The 20,191-nt window shown below is 40.1% G+C and overlaps 1 protein-coding gene across 3 annotated transcripts in view; it reads left to right on the forward strand.

Moving 5' to 3' along the window:
- PLEKHA8 (pleckstrin homology domain containing A8) overlaps window positions 1–20,191 on the forward strand; it is a 114,539-nt gene that overhangs the window by 19,240 nt on the left and 75,108 nt on the right. For all 3 annotated transcript variants that reach the window (XM_023732364.1, XM_012555861.2, XM_023732365.1), the window contains exon 2: window positions 19,897–20,013. In XM_023732364.1, coding sequence (XP_023588132.1) covers window positions 19,992–20,013 — 22 coding nt within the window. In that variant the 5' untranslated portion in view covers window positions 19,897–19,991. The remainder of the gene's footprint in view (window positions 1–19,896; window positions 20,014–20,191) is intronic.

Below are 20,191 nucleotides of genomic sequence, written 5' to 3' on the forward strand. Positions count from 1 at the left end.
TGTATTGACCCTTTAATCATTATATAGTATCCTTCCTTATCCTTTGTGGTGGATTTTACTTTAAAGTCTATTTTGTCAGAGATTAATATTGCCACTCTTGCTCTGTTTTGAATGTTGTTTGCTTGATATATTTTTTTCCATCCTTTGAATTTTAGTTTGTTTGTGTCTTTAAGTCTAAGGTATGTCTCTTGTAGGCAGCATATAGATGGATCGTGTTTTTTTTATCCAATCTGCCACTCTCTGTCTCTTTATTGTTGCGTTTAGTCCATTTACATTCAGTATAATTATTGATAGGTATGAGTTTAGTGCTGTCATTTCGATGTCTTTTTTTGTATGTTGTTCACAGTTTATTTGTTCCACTTAATTTTCTGTGCTGTGTCATTTTTCTTTATGTATTTTTTTCATCTTTTTCATTGTTGTTGATTTTGTGTTTCCTGAGCCTTTATATTTTTCTAGTTTTTTATTTTGACTTGTAGGTTTGTTAGTTTCCGTTGTGGTTACCTAAATATTTACCCCTATTTTTGTAAGTTTATACCAGTCTTTTATTTCTTTAAATAGCCTTGACTTCCTCTCTGTATGCAAAACTATCTCTACATTTTTTAAGTCCCTCTTTTTTGTGTTAATGTTGTCATCTTTTACATATTGATATCTGTTTCTCTATTTTCAGTATTTTAGCTTTGATTTACTTTTGTGACTTCCCTATCTGGGTTGATATCTGGTTGCTCTGTCCTGTGTTCTAGTTTCGGTTGTTATCTGACTCCCTTTAGTATTTCTTGTAATTTTGGTTGGGTTTTTGCAAATTCCCTAAACTTCTGTTTATTTGGAAATGCCCTAATTTTGCCATCATATTTGAGAGACAATTTTGCTGGATATATAATTCTTGACTGGCAGTTGTTTTTCTTCAAGGCTTTATCATGTCATCCCATTGCCTTCTTGCCTGCATGGTTTCTGCTGAGTAGTCCGAGTTTATTCTTATTGACTCTCCTTTGTAGATGACTTTTCGTTTATTCCTAGCTGCGCTTAAAATTCTCTCTTTATCTTTGGTTTTGGAAAGTTTGATTCTAATATGTCTTAGTGACTTTCTTTTGGGATCTACCTTATGTGGGGATCAATGAGCATCTTGGACAGATACCTTCTCATCTTTTATGATATCAGGGAAGTTTTCTGCCGACAAATCTTCTACAGTTCTCTCTGTATTTTCTGTTACCCCCTGCTGTTCTGGTACTCCAATAACTCATAGGTTATTCTTCTTGACAGAGTCCCACATAATACTTAGAGTTTCTTCATTATTTAAATCCTTTTATCTGATTTTTCCTCAAATAAGTTGATGTCAAGTGCTTTATCTTCAATCTCACTAATTCTGACTTCCATTGCCTCAGTTCTGCCCTTGTGACTTTCTATTGAGTTGTCTAATTCTGAAATTTTATTGTTAATCTTCTGATTTCTGCTTGCTGTCTCTATGGATTCTTGCAGCCTATTAAATTTGTCATTATGCTCTTCTCTAATCTTTTTAATTTTCTCTATTGCATGTTCTGCGTTTTGCTTAATTTCCTTCCTAATTTGTTGAAGAGTTCTGTATATTAATCTTTTGTACTCTGCCTCCGGTAATTCCAAGAGATTTTCCTCCTCTGGAAAATTTCTAGATTCTTTATTTTGGGAGCTTGCTGAAGCCTTCATGGATTGCCTCTTTATGTTATTTGATATTGACTGTTGTCTCTGAGTCATCAATAAGTTATTATATTTATTTAGTTTATGTTTGCTTACCGTGTCCTAACTTCTTATTTTGTTTTGATATGCCCAAATAGGCTGCTCGTATGAGCTAGTTTGATTATTGGCACCTTTGAAGCTTTAATGTCCTGTCACTAGGTGGTTTGATCTGTTACTAGGTATCTGAGCTCATGAGTCCACCCACTCCTCCTGTATGGATTCAGCTCAGGTGCCCAGGTAGATAGCCACAAAGTGTGTGGTGTAGGCTCTCACTTACAATCCTAGACAGGCATGGGTGATTGGTGTAGGCACAGGCATCTGGCTGCAGCAGGGGGACACACTCTGAGCAAGGCAGGGGCTGACGGCCGCCCCCGAGTGTCCAGGAGGAAGGCACGTCCCTGTTCCCTAGAGCACGTAGGTGGGTGGTTTTGCATCCGGACTATGAGTAGCTAATGCTGTTGGCTGTAAAGACGGGGGGGGCATCTCTTATTCATGGGCCTCTCTCGAAGGTAGCTAGGTGGCATGGGTGGAGCCATCAGTCCTCAGGCCCCTGATGTGGGTAGGTGAAAACCCTGCTTAATGGGCAGAGCAGTGTCAAATGTCAAGAACCTGCCACTTCATAGCTGAAACAGTTGAAGTTAGAGTTCCGGTATATACCCTGTTGTACTGCAGTAATGAGGGCCTGTGCTGTTGAGATGGGCCCACACAAGTCTATGCAGGGGGAAAGGCACTCAGAGTCTGTGGATCACTTATGCTTGTGCCTAGGCAAAGGAGCTGTGCCTACCCTGGGTTCCTGGCTTAGAGGAGCCGGCAGTTTATTTTTTCCCGTTTGTTAATTTGTTCACTCTCCAAGGCAGGGAGAATGGCTCCGGGCTTGTGACGGATCCTACTTCTGGCTCAGGGGACTCAGCAATTGCTGAAGCCAGTCCGGGACCCAGTGCAGAGCAGGGAGCCGGGAGGTAAATGGGAGAGAGGTTTTCCCCTAAGCGTGGTGTTTTCTACCCGTGCGGCAGGCCGTACATGATTACTTACCTTTCACCGATGAGGGCTGCTTCTCATTGGTTCTGGGTGGCTGTGCAGACTCTCTGGCACTGGGTCTCCCCCAGTGCGGAAAACCCACCTCCTGAGCACTGCCACTTGCCTGCCTCACCACTCACCCATGAGCTGATCAGGCCTGAAGGGCTCAGGCTCTCACCAGGTCAGGTCTGGCAACTCCCCACTGCTTCCGAACCGTCATTCCCTTTCCCTGCCACTCAGTCCGGTTCCTCAACTCTGCCTTTGATGTTCAGGGCTCCCAGATTGCCATATATGATCTAATCACTTGTTTTTTTGGATCTTTGTTGTAAGAGGGTCCATTGGAAGCGTCTGACTACTCCACCATCTTGGCCCTGCCTCTTTACTGGGATTTTAAAGGCGATTTTGGGGCACCTCTAACAGGCTGGAATGTTAAATCTTTGTCATCTAGGTTGGCATTGCTAATGTCCTGCTGCTTTGCTGCCTCTACTGGCCAGTATGCATGACTTGAATGGAGACTAAGTTTTCAACTTCTGAGGCCATTGTTGTTAGGTGCCACTGAGTTGATTTTTGACTTATAGCAGCCTCACGTGATGGAGTAGAACTACCCCATAGGGTTTCCTAGCCTGTAATCTTTATGGAAGCAGATTGCCAGGTCTTTCTTCCACAGATTGGCTGGGTGAGTTTGAACTGCCAACATTTTGGCTAGCAGCCAGGCACTTAACCTGTGCCACCAGGGCTCTTTGAGTCCAGTTTAAGCAGCCAGAAATTTAGTAGGAAGAAGGTAAAGAGAAGTAGATATAAAATTGGCCAAAGGAAACACCCATACCTTTGTCAAAAAAAAAAGTAGAGACAGCTGCTTTTCAGGAGCGGTCAGGGTAAACTTCATGGAGGAGGTGGAACTGAAGGGTGAGTAGAATTGGCCTAGAAACAGGGAGGAAGATTGAGGGAACTACTGGGGAACAGAAGTGACCCTCACTGAAGAAAGCAGTAGGACTGAAAAGAAGAGTTTGTTTCTGGGAGCAGGAGGAAATACTGAGGTGTCGTTAGGGTGGGCTTAGATTAGTAAGCCAAGTCTGAGAGTTTAGAGTTGGTGTGGCAGGGAGTCACTCCTGAGTTTCCGAATAGGGAGAAAGAGCTGGTAAAAACAGTATTTAAGGAAGATTAAGCTAGTTGAAACATGATGAGGGAGGTGGGAGAGCTGAAATAAAAGGGTGAGATATGAGGGAAGGGGAGGAAGGAGGTATTATCCCCCATTTCACCGATGAATAAACCGAGGCTTATAAGATAACTTATTAGAGACACACAGTGAATAAGTCTTCAGCCAGCTGTGCCCGACTTCATGGCCTTCCTATGACTTAACACTCTGTGCCCCAGGGTGGGAGTAATGAAATGTTGAGACCAATAAGAAATGAGGGTGGCTAGGAGGACCTAGTGACTAACCTGGAGGGATGGGACAGAAGTGATCCTTAGGTTTGGCACTTGGATGATGAAAGGAAGCTGAGACTTGCTGAGAGAGACATTAGAGTCAGGAGAAAGGTGATAATGTTAAACCTGGAAGGAAATTTATAAATTGGGAAATAATGCCCAAAGGAATTGACATGTTTGAGATGACACATCTGGGTGTTATGAGTCTGAACATGCACCAAGGTTTCCTAACTATTCTCTTGAGTAAGGTGATGGTAGGACATGTAAGAGACACTGTCCAGAACAAATAAGTATCCAGCTCGACAGCCCAAAGCACACAGGAGAGATGACACACAACAGCTTTTAATAGAAGGTTCTAAAGAGAATTTGATGTAATGCATTATAGTTACAGTTAGTCTCATCACCATCTGTATGCCTGACTCCCTACTAGGCTAGCACTCCTTGAGGTCTGGCATCTTCTTTTCTCTATATCTCCAAGCCTGGCAAAGTATACTTGCTCAAAAACTCTTTGTGAATTAATTAATGATGAGTTAAGTAGATTGTAAATTTTTTTTTTTTTTAATTGTACTTCAGGTGAAGGCTTACAGAACAAATAGTTTCTCATGAAACGGTAGTTACACATATGTTTTATGACATTGGTTAACAACCCCACAACATATCAACCGTCTAACTTCTCAACCTTTTTTTTTTTAGTGAAAATACACATAGCCAAAGATAACACCATTTCAAAAATTTCTACATGCACAGTTCAGTGACATTGACTACACTCTTCGAATTGTGCTGTTATTCTCACTTAAGATGAAGGCTTACAGAACAAAATAGTTTCTCATTTAACAGTTACTACAAATGTTGCCCTATGACAATGGTTAATAGGAGATTGTAAATTTAACTCATGCTTGGTTATTATCTGTTACCATGAGGGTTGTCTCGTCTTCTTTTTCCTTCCTCCTCAACCACAGCAAGAATCCTACTGACTGACCTGGCAGAGGAACCTAAGGCTTAGCTATCCATTGTCCTGTCTGGAGCCCTCCCAGGGAAGGCATCAGATAGGGTGGGGTGTGGCTGAGCACCCAGAGCTGGGCATTGGAAAACACCAAGGCTGTCAAGGTTAGAGGTCATATGAAATCAATAAGACCTGTGTTTTGCTTCAGTTTAATTTTTTTTGTCTATAAGCATACCATAATTTAGGGTGAATAAATGGAGTCTTCCTTTTTCTTTAGTGTTTTATTCATTCATTCATTTTGGTGAAAATATACACAACAAAATATGCGCCACTTCAACAATTTCAACATGTAAAATTCAGTGACATTGCTTACATTATTCAAGTTGTGCCACCTTTCTTGACAACCTTTTCCAAACGATTTCATCATCATTAACACAAACTCACTACCCCCTGAGATTCTCATCTATCCTTTCCAGTTGTTGTTGTCAATTTAATCATATACAGATAATTCTTTAAAAGAGTATAATGCTTAATGCAAACCTTCTTTTCTAATTCTATTATTTGGTTCAAATATGACTTCAGGGGATTGTTTCGGTTCAAGGTTTAGAGGTTTCCTCAGGATACTAGTTTCGGGGATCATTCCCCTCAATGGCTCTAGAAAGTCTGGATTCCATTAGAATTTGAAATTCTTAATAGGCAATATCTTAATTAAGGAGCCCTGGTGGCGCAGTGGTTAAGTGCTGGGCTACAAACCAATAAGTGGTTCGAACCCACCAGCCGTTCCACGGGAGAAAGATCTGGCAGTCTGCTTCCGTCAAGATTTACAGCCTTGGAAACCCGATAGGGCAGTTCTGCTCTGTCCTGTAGGGTCACTATGAGCTGGAATCGACTTGATGGCAATGAGTTTGGTTTTTTTGGTTATATATTTTAAAATGGAACTTGCCAGATAAATCCTGTTGTGCGAAGAGTCTGGGGGAAAATCCTGTGGTTTTTTGTTACTGTTTTTCTCTTTTATCTTGCCGCTTCATTATGAGGGCAGGTCCGGTTGGGTGGGATAATACAATAGCATAGGAGGCTAAAACTCTGAGAACCCTGTCTTTCTTGACAAAGGAACAGGTTAAAGGAGTTCGTGGAACAGGTTAAAGGAGTTCGTGGGAGCCAGAGAGTGTGAAGGAAATCTCTAAGAGGAGAGAGCTGGATTCCTAATTCTGTGTAGGAACCAACATAAGTCACATTCACACCCCAAGCTGTGTATGCATCGATCACACCCAAGGAAGCACAGCAAATGTTTTGAGAATATAAAATACCACCCAAATGTGAGACCAATCCTTGAGTGGCACGTTAGACACAACAGACTCAAACAGAATACATCCACTCCTCGTGTACTGACTGTCTCGTTATCGGATCTTTTGCATTTATGACAACAGTAAAAAAATCTCCTATCTATTTTGTGCTTTAATGATGTATGTCTGGCAGTAAGGAAGGCTGAGGTGTTCCCTTGTGGCCCTGCGTGTTCTGCTGTTTACCCCTCTGGTAACTATGGGTATAATAAACTTGCATTTAATCGTCTCCCTGACTCATATTTCCCACGTTGCCCCTGATTTGCTATGTTATACTCTCATTTCCCGTTGGCCAGGGCACTTCCACTGGTGTAAACAGTCATTGGCTAAAATTGCTGTCTGTTTCCTACAGCTCGAGTTTGCCAATTCCCCGCCTCTGAGTTGCTGGGAAACAGAATGTTAGCTAGTAACAATGGCTCTCACATGCCGTTGGCCATGGTGCCAGGAGCCGCTCTCTGGGAAGTTGGCCTGGGAGATTGGAGCTCTGTCTCCACATCCATCAGTAATGGCAGTTCCTGTGGTTGCTGCTTTGGCCTGAGTCCTGGTCAGGGTCTGCAGGAATGTGGGGTTCGGGGCTGGTGCAGAGGGCGGAGGGTGTTCTGTGGGAGTGGCTGGGCACTGCCCAGTGTCAGCTGGTTCTGTAGAACTGAGGGAAGAGTCCTTCCTTGGCCTGAACTTTGGAAGAGTAGCTGCCTATGGCAAGGGTTCTTGTCAGGCAGGAACCCTTGTAAGGGTGGTGGTGGGACCAAGGTGAATCTGTTAAGTGTTTGCCTGTGAGGACGGGTTAGAGATGGGATTTGGAACCCACATTTTAAACCTCAAGGTAGCATCTGGGGCTGTGCGGCTAGGGATCTCCAGGGTTTTCTAATATCCTTCTTGGGCTCGGTACCAATAGGAGTGTTTACAGCCCCACCCCAGCACAAACCTCTCCCTCAGAGTCTTTGTGTCAGAATTGTGGGCTAAGGGATGGGTGCCGGGGCTCCATTTTTGCATAATGCCAATTTTTGCGTAATGACCTGTCTTTGAAACCTAACCATGTTGGTAAGTGAAGATTGGGTGTATAATAGGTTTTGAAAACCCCCTCTGATCTAGAAATAACCACCCATAAAAGTCAAGATAGAACATGAGGTCTCTAACCAGATTGATTGCCTGCTAAAACAAACAAACAAAAACCAACTTTTTACAGGGGAATTTGACCAGGACTCAGAGTCTTATAATGTAATATTCAAAATATCCAGGACACCATCCAAAGTTACTTGACGTACCAAGAACCAGAAAAATCTGACCACTGCTCAAAGGAAAAGACGATGAATACAGGCTAAACCTGAAATGACTCAGAGGTTGGAATTATCAGAAAAAACTTTAAATCAAAGGAGCTACTATAACCTGCTCCACGAAGTATTGATAAACACTCTTGAACCAAATGCAAAGGTAGAAATTCTCAGTAGAGAAACAGAAGCTATAAAAAAGAGCCAAATTGAAGTTTACAACTAGAAAGTATAATACCTGTCATGGATTGAATTGTGTCCCCCAAAAATATGTGCATCAATTTGGCTAGGCCATGATTCCCAGTATTGTGTGATTGTCTACCATTTTGTCATCTGATATGATTTTCCTATGTGTTGTAAATCCTGCCTCTATGATGTTAATGAAGGGGGATGGGCAGAAGTTATGTTAATGAGGCAGGACTCAATCTACAAGATTGGATTGTGTCTTGAGCCAATTTCTTTTAGAATATAAAAGAGAGAAGTGAGCAGAGAGACAGGGGGACCTCATACCACCCAGAAATCAGTGCCGGGAGCAGAGCACATCCTCTGGATTCAGGGTTCCTGTGTGGAGAAGCTCCTAGTCCAGGGGAAGATTGATGAGAAGGACCTTCCTCCAGAGCTGACAGAGAAAGCTTTCCCCTGGAGCTGACGCCCTGAATTTGGACTTCTCGCTTGCTAGACTGTGAGAAAATAAATCTCTGTTTGTTAAAGCCATCCACTTGTGGTATTTCTGTTATAGCAGCACTAGGTAACTAAGACAATATCTGAAATAAGAATTTATTGGATGGGTTCAATAGAGGAATGGAGATGACAAAGGAAAGAGTGAACTTGAAGATAGATCAATAAAAATTATCCAGTCTGAAGAACAGAGAGAAAAAAGATTTAAAAAAAAGAAAACCTCAGAGACCTGTAGGACAATAATAGTAAGTCTAACATTCTGGGATTCCCAGAAGAATAAAAATACTGGTGAAGAAAAAAGATTTGAAGAAATAATGGCTGAAAACTTCCCAAATTTGGTAAAAGCTACAAGTATACAGACTCAAGAAGCTCAGCTAACTCTAAAACAGGAAAACCACGTTCTTTGTATTCGCTGAAAACCAAATTTAAAGAAAAATTTTGAAAGCAACCAGAAGAAAAAGATGTATTACACATAGAGAAACAACAGTTTCAATACCTGGGATTTCTCATCAGAAACCATGGAGGCTGGAGACAGTGGAGCATCATCTTTAAGGTATTGAAAGAAAAGAATTCTGTATTCAGCAAAATATCCTTCAGAAATGAAGGTGAAATAAAAATATTCTTAGATGAAGGAAAACTATTGAAAGGATATACTAAGGGCACTTCTTTAGGCTAAAGGGAATGATACCACGGGAAATTTAGAACATCAGGATTAAAGGAAGAGCAACAGAAATGATAAACATCTGGATAAATATAATAGACTATTTTTCTCCTCCTAAGTTCTTTAAGGAAACCCTGGTGGCATAGTGGTTAAGAGCTATGGCTGCTAACCACAAGGTTGGCAGTTCGAATCCACCAGGTGCTCCTTGGAAACCCTATGGGGCATTTCTGCTCTGCCCTGTAGGGTTGCTTTGAGTTGAAATTGACTCGATGGCTATGGGTTTGCTTTTTTTGGTTTTTAAGTTCTTTAAGATGTGTGTAACTGCTAAAAGCAAAAACTATAACATTGTCAGTGGGGAATTCAACATTAAGGGGGGAGATTAAAGGGACCTACATAGTTTTAGGTTTATACATTTTACTTGAAGTGGTAAAATATTAATTCTAAGTAGACTGAAAAGTTAGGTATGTATTTTATAATCTCTGAAACAACTAATAAAAAAAAATCAAGAAATATAGCCAAAAAATAAATTAATTAATTAAAACGTTGTTACGTGCCATTGAGTGGGTTCTGACTCAACGACCCTGTGTACAGCAGAATGAAACATGGCCCAGTCCTGCACCGTCTTCACAATCATTGCTGCGTTTAAGCCCATTGTTGCAGACGCTGTTAGTTCATCTCGTTGAGGGTCTTCCTCTTTTTTGCTGACCCTCTACCAAGCATGATGTCCTTCTCCAGGGACTGATCCCTCCTGATAACATGTCCAAAGTATGTGAGACATAGTCTTGCCATCCTTGTTTCTAAGGAGCATTCTGGCTGTACTTCTTCAAAGACAGATTTGTTCATTCCTCTGGCAGTCCGTGGTTTCAATATTCTTTACCAACATCATAATTCAAATGCAGCAATTCTTCTTTGATCTTCCTTATTCATTGTCCAGCTTTCGCATCATATGAGACTGTTGAAAATACGACAGCTTGGGTCAGGTGCACCTTCGTCCTCGAGGTGACATCTTTGCTTTTTAACACATTAAAATTTTAACTCATTAAAATGGAATCATATCATCCAAAAGAAGGCAGGAAAGGGGAAACAGCAACAAAAAATAGTATTGTAATGATATTAATTAATAATAGATGTAAGTGGTCTAAATAGACCACTTAAAATTGATAGGTTGGATTAAAAAAAAGACCAAACTATGTGCTGTCTACAAGAAACCCTTCTTTAAATATACAGACATAGATTAAAAGTAAGAGTGGGGAAAGATATACCATGCAAACACTAATTAAAAGAAAGCTGGGTTGGCTATATTAATTTCAGACAAAGTAGATTTCAGAACAAGGAAAGCTGCAAGGGACAATAAAGAGGAATGTTGCATGATTGTAAAAATATCAGTTCATCAAGAAGACAGCAGTCCTAAATGTGTATGCATCTAAAAGTGTCATCAAAATATATGAAGCAAAAACTGATAAATTGAAAGCAGAAAGAGACAAATCCACAATCACACTTGAAAACTTCAACATTCTTTCAGTAATCCATAGAACCAAACCCAAAACCAAACCGATTGCCATCAAGTCACTTCTGACTCATAGCAACCCCAAAGGGTTTCCGAGCCTGTAAATCTCTACAGAAGCAGACTGCCATGTCTTTCTCCTGAGGAGCTGCTGGTGGTTTTGAACCACTAGCCTTTCAGTTAGCAGTCAGTTGCTTTAACCACTGCGCAACCAGGGCTCCTTAATTCATAGAACAGTAGATAGTAAATCAGCAAGGATATAGAAGATTTGTATACTATCAATCAACTTGACCTAATTGACATTTATAGAATAATCCACCAAACAAGAGCAGAATACTGCACTTTTTTTTCAGATGCGCCTGTAATATTTTCCAAGATAGACCACATACTGGGCCGTATAAAAACCTTAGCAAATTTAAAAGAATGTTCTGTGTCTAAATGGAATTAAGCTAAAAATAAGTAACAGAAAGATGTGGAAAATCCCCAAATATTAAGAAATTAAACAGTACACCTCAGAGTAACCCATGAGTCAACGAGAAAGTCTCCAAGAAAACTGGAAGATATTTTGAACTTAACAAAAATGAAAACACAACAGTGATTGCCTAGGGGTAAAGGATGGGGGAGGGTTTGACTACAGAGGGGTAGCACAAAGGAATTGAGATGGAAAGGCAATGAAAATTTTCTGTATCTTGATTATTGTGGTGGTGGTTGGAGGACTGTATTGTTATCAAAATTCAGAACTGTTCACCAAAGAAGGAATTTCATTGTATGTAAATTAAAAATACATTTTTTTAAGTTTTAAAAGCATCTGTTTAATGGAGTGCAGTTTTTTATAGGAATGTGTTTGGATGAGCTATTTGTCATGAGGCTGCTTAAAAAAGGGAAGCTACAGTATTTTTTCTTCAGATGTGAGTATGACTCACAATGAATCATTTTTTTGGTTTGGTTTGGATTTTTAAAGGAAAAAGAATATCTCCTTTTAGAAATTTGATTTAAAAATGGTGGCTGCTGTTGTGAACTAAAAAGGGAAGAATTTATAGTGCAAAATAAACATGAGCTGTGCCAGATTAGATCCGAATATAAGTGTGCTTTTTTTTTTTTTTTAAGAAAATTATTTGAAAAAATATATAGTTCAGCATTAGTTGAGCTGGAAGAACTCTTGGCTAAAGTTAAAGTGAATTTTAGAAGCAATTGCTTATCAATTAAATTGTTATTGTTGTTCTTGCCATCCAGTCGATTCCGACTCATGGTGACCCCATGTGTGCAGAGTGGAACTGCTACATTGGATTTTCAAGGCTATGAGCTTTTCGGAAGCATATCACCAGGCCTGTCTTCTGAGGCACCTCTGGATGGGTTCGAACTGCCAACCTTTTGGCTAGTAGTTGAGCTCTTAACCGTTTTCACCACCTACCCATTGCCCTCGAGTCACTTTTGTCTCATTGTACCCTATGTGTTGGAGTAGACTCGATGGCAACCACCGAAGGACTCCATTAATTAAGTATAGAAAGGCATTTGCACTAAGTGGGAAAAGAACTGGCTGGTAGCAGTTTTAGAATAATGATCTTCAGAACATGGAACTTTGTAGATCCCTGGGAGGAAAAAGAGGGACCATGACTTACCTGTAGCTGTGGTAACTTTCAAGCAGCCCTAGTGGCGCAGTTGTTAGAGAGCTTGGCTGCTAACCGAAAGGTTGGCGCTTTTGAACCCACCAGCCGCTCCAAGGGAGAAAGATGTGGCAGTCTGCTCCCGTAAAGATTTACAGCCTCAGAAACCCTATGGGGCAGCTCTGCTTTGCCCTGTCGGGTAGCTATAAGTCAGAATGGACTTGCCGGCAGTGGGTCTTTGGTATAGTAACTTTCAAGTAACACTGCCCATAAATTTACTTCTTATTGATCTGACAAAATCTGTTATCCCAAATCCTTTCCATTTATAATCCCCAAACAAATCATATTTTTAAAAAACAGAAAAATGCCTATTAAATATAATAATCCTGGAGATAAATGGTGGGAATGCCTTTTTCCCTTCCCCAAAGGATTAGGAAGCAGCACTTTATTACCTTATCCTTTGACCTTCAACCTCCTAAGAATGCCCTTCCTTCTCATACCCACCCATCAGAGTCAGATTTGATCCCCCTCTTCTGTGAAGTCTTCCTGGCTCACTCTAGCTCTTCTTTCAGCTCTTATTTTCTCTATGTTTTTCTGAACACTTAGTCATTTTCTGTCTTCAGTTGTTACCTGACAAGCCCATAGGCCTTCTTTCTTGGCAAATACTGTAGCTTCTTAACTGATTCCGTGACCACTTTGGAGCTGGTGATATAGACCAAAGGTCAGCAAGCTTCTGTAAAGGACCAGATAGTAAAAACTTTAGACTTTTAGGTCATACAGCCTCAACTCTGCAGTTGTTAGCAACAAAGCAAACATAGACAGTATGTAGCAAATTGGTGTGGCTTTATTCCAATAAAATTTATTTACAGGAAGAGGTGGTAGACCATATTGGACTTATGGACTGTACTTGGCCAGTCCCTGTGAAAGAATCTCAATTATTTGTTGAAATTAGATGACTTAAAACCTCTTCCATACTCTTCTTCCCCACCCCCCCCACCCAAGGAAAGATTTACCTCCTACTTTAAACATCTTTTTGGGTTTTTTTGGTAACAGCTTTTAAAAAAAAATTGTGATGAAATATATATAACATAAAATTTGCCATTTTAACCATATTTAAGTGTGCAATTCAGTGGCATTAATTACATTCACAAAGATGTCACCTTGAGGACTAAGGTGTACCTGACCCAATCCATGATATTTTCTTTTTTTAAAAAACATCTGTATTGAGACATAGCAGTTAAATTAAGTTTTGAATTCAAAAATTGCATATAAATATTGAACTGTATTCTGAAATGTTGAATTTCATAGAGCTGAGCAATTTTAAGTACTTGTTAGCAATTAGAATTCTGTATATTAGACTTTTGAAGATGAAAATGGAGTGTAATTTGTTTTTCTTCATGAAATAGGTATAAATATCTCATGGAAGATCATACGAAGCTCTTTTTTTCCCTCAGCCTTATTTTTGTGTGTGTGTTTTATTGTGCTTTAGATGAAAGTTTATAGAGCAAATTAGTTTCTCATTAAACAATTAATACACATATTGTTTTGTGACATTGGTTGCCAACCCCGTGATGTGTCAACACTCTCCCCTTCTCGACCTTTGGTTCCCCATTTCCATTCATCCAGCTTTCCTGTCCCCTCCTGCCTTCTCATCCTTGCCCCTGGCCTGTTATGCACATTTAGTCTCCTATACATGGTTGAGCTACGTGTATTATTGTTTGTTTTATGGGTCTGTCTAATCTTTGACTGAAGGGTGAACCTCAGGAGTGACTTCAGTACTGGGTTAAAAGAGTATCCAGGGGCCCTACTCTCGGGATTTCTCTATTCTCTGTCAGACCAGTAAGTCTGGTCTTTTTTTGTGAGTTAGAATTTTGTTCTACATTTTTCTCCTGCTCTGTCCAAGGCCCTCTATTGTGATCCTTGTCAGAGCAGTCAGTGGTGGTCGCCGGGCACCATCTAGTTGTGCTGGACTCTAGTCTGGCAGAGGCTATGAGCCATGGTATTTTCAGTTGCCTCATATGCATGCAAAAGCTGGACAATGAATAAGGAAGACCGAAAAAGAATTGATGCATTTGAATTATGGTGTTGGTGAAGAATATTAAATGTACTGTAGACTGCCAGAAGAACGAACAAATCTGTCTTGGAAGAAGTACAGCCAGAATGCTTCTTAGAAGCGAGGATGGTGAGACTGTCTTAAATACTTTGGACGTTATCAGGAGGGACCAATCCCTGGAGAAGGACATCGTGCTTGGTAAAGTAGAGGGTCAGCAAAAAAGAGGAAGACCCTCAATGAAATGAATTGACACAGTGGCTGCAACAGTGGGCTCAAACATAGCAACGATTGTGAGAATGGCGCAGGACTGGGCGGTGTTTTATTCTGTTGTACATAGGGTCGCTATGAGTCGCAACTGATTTGACGGCACCTAGCAACAACAGCAACAATCACTTTCACAGTATTGTGCAACCACCAGCACTAGGTATCTATTTCCAAAACCCTTCCATTACCTCAAACCGAATCCCCAAACCCATTAAGCAATAACTCCCCATTCCCCCCTTCCCCTAGCCCCTATGTAACAACTTTATTGAGATGTAATCCACATACCATACAATTTACCATTTAAAATGTACAGTTCAGTGGTTTTTAGTATATGCATAGGGTTGTGCAACAAGCACCACCATCAACTTTAGAACATTTTCATCACCCCAAAAAGAAGCTCCATACCCTTTAGCTATCACCCTCTAATCCCTGCATTCCCACCACTAATCTACTCTCTGTCTCTATCAATTTGCCTGTTCTGGACATTTCATGTAAATGGAATCATACAATATGTGGTCGTTTTTGACTGGTTTCTTTCAGTTAGCATAATATTTTCAAGATTCATCGATTTTGAAGCATATATCAGTGTTTCATTCTTTTTAATGACAGAATAATATTCCGTTGTGTGGATATATCACATTTTTTCATTCATCAATTGATAGACTTGGGTTGTTTCCACTGTTTGACTGTCATGAATAATGAGGCTATGAACATTCATGTGCAAGTGTTTTTGTAGATACATGTTTTTATTTCTCTTAGGTGTATTCCTAGTCATTCCTATGACTAATTATGTTGAGCATCTTTTCTTGTGCATATTGACCATTTGTATATCTTCTTTTGAGAAATATCTATTCCAGGCATTTACCCATTTTAAAATTGGATTGTCTTTTTATTATTGAGTTGTCAGAGTTCTTTATATATTCTTGAAACAAGCCCCTTATCAGATATATGATTTGCAAATATTTTTCCCATTCTGTGGGTTATCTTTTCCCTTTTGTGATAGTATTCTTTTACACACAAGAGTTTTTAATTTTGATGAAGTCCAGTGTATTTTTTCATTTGTTACTTACACTTTTTATGTCATATCTAAGAAACTATTTGCCAAATCCAAGGTCAGGAAGATTTACTCCTATGTTTTCTTCTAAGACTTCTATAGTTTTAGCTTTTACATTTAACCCATTTTATCTATTTTGAGTTAACTTTGTTTATGTGGTGTGAGGTAGGGATCCAACTTCATTCTTTTGTATGTGACTTAACCTGTTGTCCCAGCACCATTTGTTGAAAAGATTATTCTTTTCCCATTGAATTGTCTTGGCACTCTTGTTGAAAATCAATTGACTGGAAATACAAAGATTTGTTTCTAGAGTCTTAATTCTATCCCATTGACCTATATGTCATCCTTATGCTAATACCACACTGTCTTGATTACTGTGCCTTTGTAGTAAGTTTTGAAATTGAGAAGTGTGAGACCGCTAACATTTTTCTTTTTCAAGATTGTTTTGCCTATTTTCGGTTCCTTGAGTTTCCATATGAATTTTAGGATCAGCTTGTCAATTTCTGCAAAGAAGCTGACTGGGATTCTGGTAGAGATTGCTATTCCAGGCATACATCCTTAAGCCCAACAAGAAAAAAAGAGACGTTTTCCTATTCTTTCTGCTTTTCCGTATTCCCAGCAAAAGTCCCAGAATTAGCTTTGGATCACTTCCCTGTCCTGGAAACTTATCATTGATAATTGTTCAGGGAATGTGAAATTCTAGTCAGTCCTGACTCACATACCCATCCTGGTGCTAGGGGTGGGTCAACCCCATTCAAACTAAATGGATGAAGTATGGTTAAGGGAAGTTTCAGCAATGGAAATGTGGGGCTTAGAGGCAGGGTTACCAAAAAATAAATGTCCAGTATAGCTTCTGCAGTAAAGTAATCCAGGATAATACATATTGTGAGAAATCGGCATTTAAATATTCTTCTTTTCCACCTGTTCCATCCTTGGCAGTGGTAGCTGGGGTAAAACTTTTTCGTGTTCATTAAAGTCTCTTGTTTACTCTTTTCATTCCGTCTCTAATAGAGGATGGCAAAAAAGGGGGTGGGGGAAGGGAGGAAAAGGATGATAGTCTCAGAGCAATCCAAGGGAGCAGGGACTAGTACAGACCCACAATTTTCATCTGCCCTTCTCTTACCTTGAATGTTTTATGATTTCTTAGGAAATCACAGATTAATTTAATGCAGGAAGCAGATTAATGTCTTCTTCATCATCCATGCCTCATCTCTTGTACATCATTCATCATTCCTGAGCTGTACAGTCCAGCATCCTAGCAGTGGACATTGTGAAAGAGCAGTGTGCCCCAATACTAATCTGGACTCTCCATCACTCTGCATTTAAATAACGTATAATGGAAATGAGACTCTTGACCTGGCTTCTGAAACTCCAGGAGCTTTGTGCTTATAAAGAGAAGTTTCTCTTGGTCATAGTTTCTGTACTTCAAAGCTCTGTAAAATAAAAATAGTGGTATATTGAACTTCCCCCAGATAAATACAGAACCTGTGACAGGAAAGATTTTTTCAGTTACTATTGTAGTTTACCAGCTACTTTCAAAACTTACTGCAGCTGTGCTGTGTATATGTGTGCATGTGTGTGTTTAACATTTTTCAGATTCCTGTAAGTTAAAACTAGTACCAGTTTTTTCCAGTTTAAGACACATTGTTTAGTATTTCAACAACTTCGAAATAGGAAGCATCTTACAATCAGGGCCATGTCATTGTTCATTTGGCAGGTATTTTTCTTTTTTATGTTATGTAAAATAATGGTGTGTCTAAAAATTCATGGGGTCCCAAATTGGATAAAGTATAATTGAGGATGTCCTGAGTGCCTTCTACCCAAAAGTCATGGTGAATTTGGGGAATGTTAACACCAACCAGAGTAATGGGAGTTGGGCTGTAAGTGAGAAGTTGCTACTATTCTATACCAGGATAGCTTTCTAGAAGTAAGGAGCCAAAGTTTGGGGGTTACTGTGCCAGGAGGGACAGTGTAGGATGACATGGTTTTCTTCTTGGCTCTGCTGTGTACTTCTTGCATGGCCTTAGGTAGGTCACTTAATCTGCCTGAGCTTAGTTTCCTTAACTGGTTGGCTAGGTGATTTCAAAAGCCTTCTTCATTTCTCAGGTTCTCAGGAATTGATTCTTTTATTTCAGAAAGGGGAGGTGGCCTAAGATAGTTAGACTTCCTTGAAAAGGGCTAAAACATCATCAGTAACGTCTAATTTCTGGAGCACTAATTCTTTGCTCAAAAAACCATCGTCTGATGATTGGTTTGGTTTCCCAGTAATGATGTTTATGTGAAGTCCCTGGCTGGTACACAGTTAATGTGCTCGGCTCCTAACTGAAAGGTTGGTTGAAGGTTTCAGTCCACCCAGAGGCACCTCAAAAGAAAGGCCTGGTGATCTGTTTCTGAAAACTCAGCCATTGAAAACCCTGTAGAGCACAATTCTACTCTGACACACATGTGGTTGCCATGAATCGGAATCAAGTCCATGGCAACTGGTGTTTTGTTGTTGTTTTAATGTTTATGCAAAGAACAGTGGCCTTCAAGTTGGGAGTTTTTGTAGAATATGAAGCCAAGGTCAGGAAATGTCACCTTCTGAAATAAAAATTTACAATCTCATCCCAAGAGGTTTGCCAGCCAAGAGTTGATTTGTGTCAGTGTGGAGATAAGGCCATGAGGCTCCTGACATTCAATATAGGGTCAGGGTGCCTCCCTGGGAAATAAGTATCCCATATAAATTGTAAGTAGAAGAAAATAAGCTGTAGTTTTAGAAAAGGTTACTTATCTTTGGCGAGAAAGGGTTAATCACAGGATATGTCAGTGGCTGGGATGAATTATTGGAGGGTGGATGTTGAAAATTAGTGTTTACCCAATTTTGTTTAAGAAAATGAGAAGCATAGTAATTGGCAGGCCTGAATATTCTGGTCCCTAGAAAAGCAGACCCTGAGGTAAGCAGTGAGTGAAACATCTCACCTGCCCACCTCGTTTGTGTTCAGATTTAGTGCTGACCATTCAGTCTCCGGAGCCCTGGTGGTGCAGTGGTTAAGTGTTTGGCTGCTAACTGAAAGGTCGTCAGTTCAAATCCACCATCTGCTCCTTGGAAACCCTATGGGGCAGTTCTACTCTGTTCTGTAGGGTTGCTATGAGTTGGAATCAACTCGACAGCAATGGGTTTGTTGGTGTTATTCAGGCTCCCAATTACAAGTTCAGTTTGCCTATACCACAGTCCTAGGCTGGGAGTGCTCCAGAAAGTATGCTAATCTCCTGCTATAACTTAATAAATTCATATCATTTTGACATTAGTTGATGTGTATGCACTTGATTTGTATGAATCAGCGACCAAGGACCCATCAGACTTCTGTACCTGAGCAGCCCTGGGGCTCAGCCAAAGCCACCACTGGCCCTCTTTCTGGCTCCCTCAGCCACAGCAGAGTCCTGTGCGAGAAATGTGTCCTAAAGGGCTGTGGCATTTCAGAGAAAGGAAGAAAAACTACACCTACCCGAGGAGACCTGACAAGGCTCGTGGTAGTATTTAGACATACAAAGATAATCAGAGATGATATTTGAGGCAGAAGATCCAGCTTGAGCAAAGGCCCAAAGGCAGGAATACAACACATAAGTTTGGTTTGAGTAGAATGTAGGGTATGTGAAGGGACTGGATAAGATGCATACTTGTACTGTGTATGGTTGTCTCATGAAATTTTCTGATGTTGAAGTAAAAATTAAGTTCTTCAATATCTTAAGACTACTTCATTACAGTGGATCAATACTAAGTAGTAAGTCAAAAAGTACCTTTTCCTAGAGGTCATATGATCCCAGTCAGGCTTGTTAAACAACACTCTAGTATCACGCTGGAAGGGCATAGTAATTGTTTTCGCCTTATTTCTAAGTTTTAAATAACTTTTCGTAACTGGGGAAGGCGAGTGTGTGATAACATTCCATTCAGGACACAGTAATCATTTATTTTAGAAAAATTAAAAATCATGGTTTACTAGTACTGTATGAGGGAAAGAGACTAAAAATCACTGATGTTTCATTCTGTTATCCATAAGATTGCCATGAGTCAATTAGTGCCTAACAACATAATCCTGCTACCCAGAGAATTATCACTGTGCTTGTTGCTGATCCTTTTTTGCATTGTGTAACTAAAAAATATGCCGTCTTCTATGCATTCATTATGTAACTAAAAAATATGGGTGTTTTTAATTTTACAAAAATGAAATCAAACATATAGGTCTTTTGTAACTTGCTTCTATCTCATAGAATTTCCCTTGCAATGTAAGCTCCTTGGGATCTGGGACTCAGAATCCTATGTTAGGTCCTATTCCCATGTCCTGGGAGGCACATTACATATAGGCAGTAACTGAGACAATGCTCTTGCTTCTGTTTTCAGGTTGGCAGCCCCGATGGTTCCTTCTCTGTGGGGGAATATTATCCTATTATGATTCTCCTGAAGATGCCTGGAAGGGCTGCAAAGGGAGTATCCAAATGGCAGTCTGTGAAATTCAAGGTGAGGAACCAAGAGATTTGCAGGCTTTATTTTTCTTTCTATCTCCCCAACCAACTAAAAAAAGTGCTAGCCTCTGCACGCCCTTGTCTGCTGTCCCCATGGTACAGATAAGATACACAGTGCATGTTCCAAAAGAGAGCCTTGCAAATAAAACCTAAAATTTCAGACAGTTTTTACA

The sequence above is a fragment of the Trichechus manatus genome, unplaced genomic scaffold, assembly GCF_000243295.1.
Source record: "Trichechus manatus latirostris isolate Lorelei unplaced genomic scaffold, TriManLat1.0 scaffold00050, whole genome shotgun sequence".
In the NCBI taxonomy this organism is placed as follows: domain Eukaryota; kingdom Metazoa; phylum Chordata; class Mammalia; order Sirenia; family Trichechidae; genus Trichechus; species Trichechus manatus.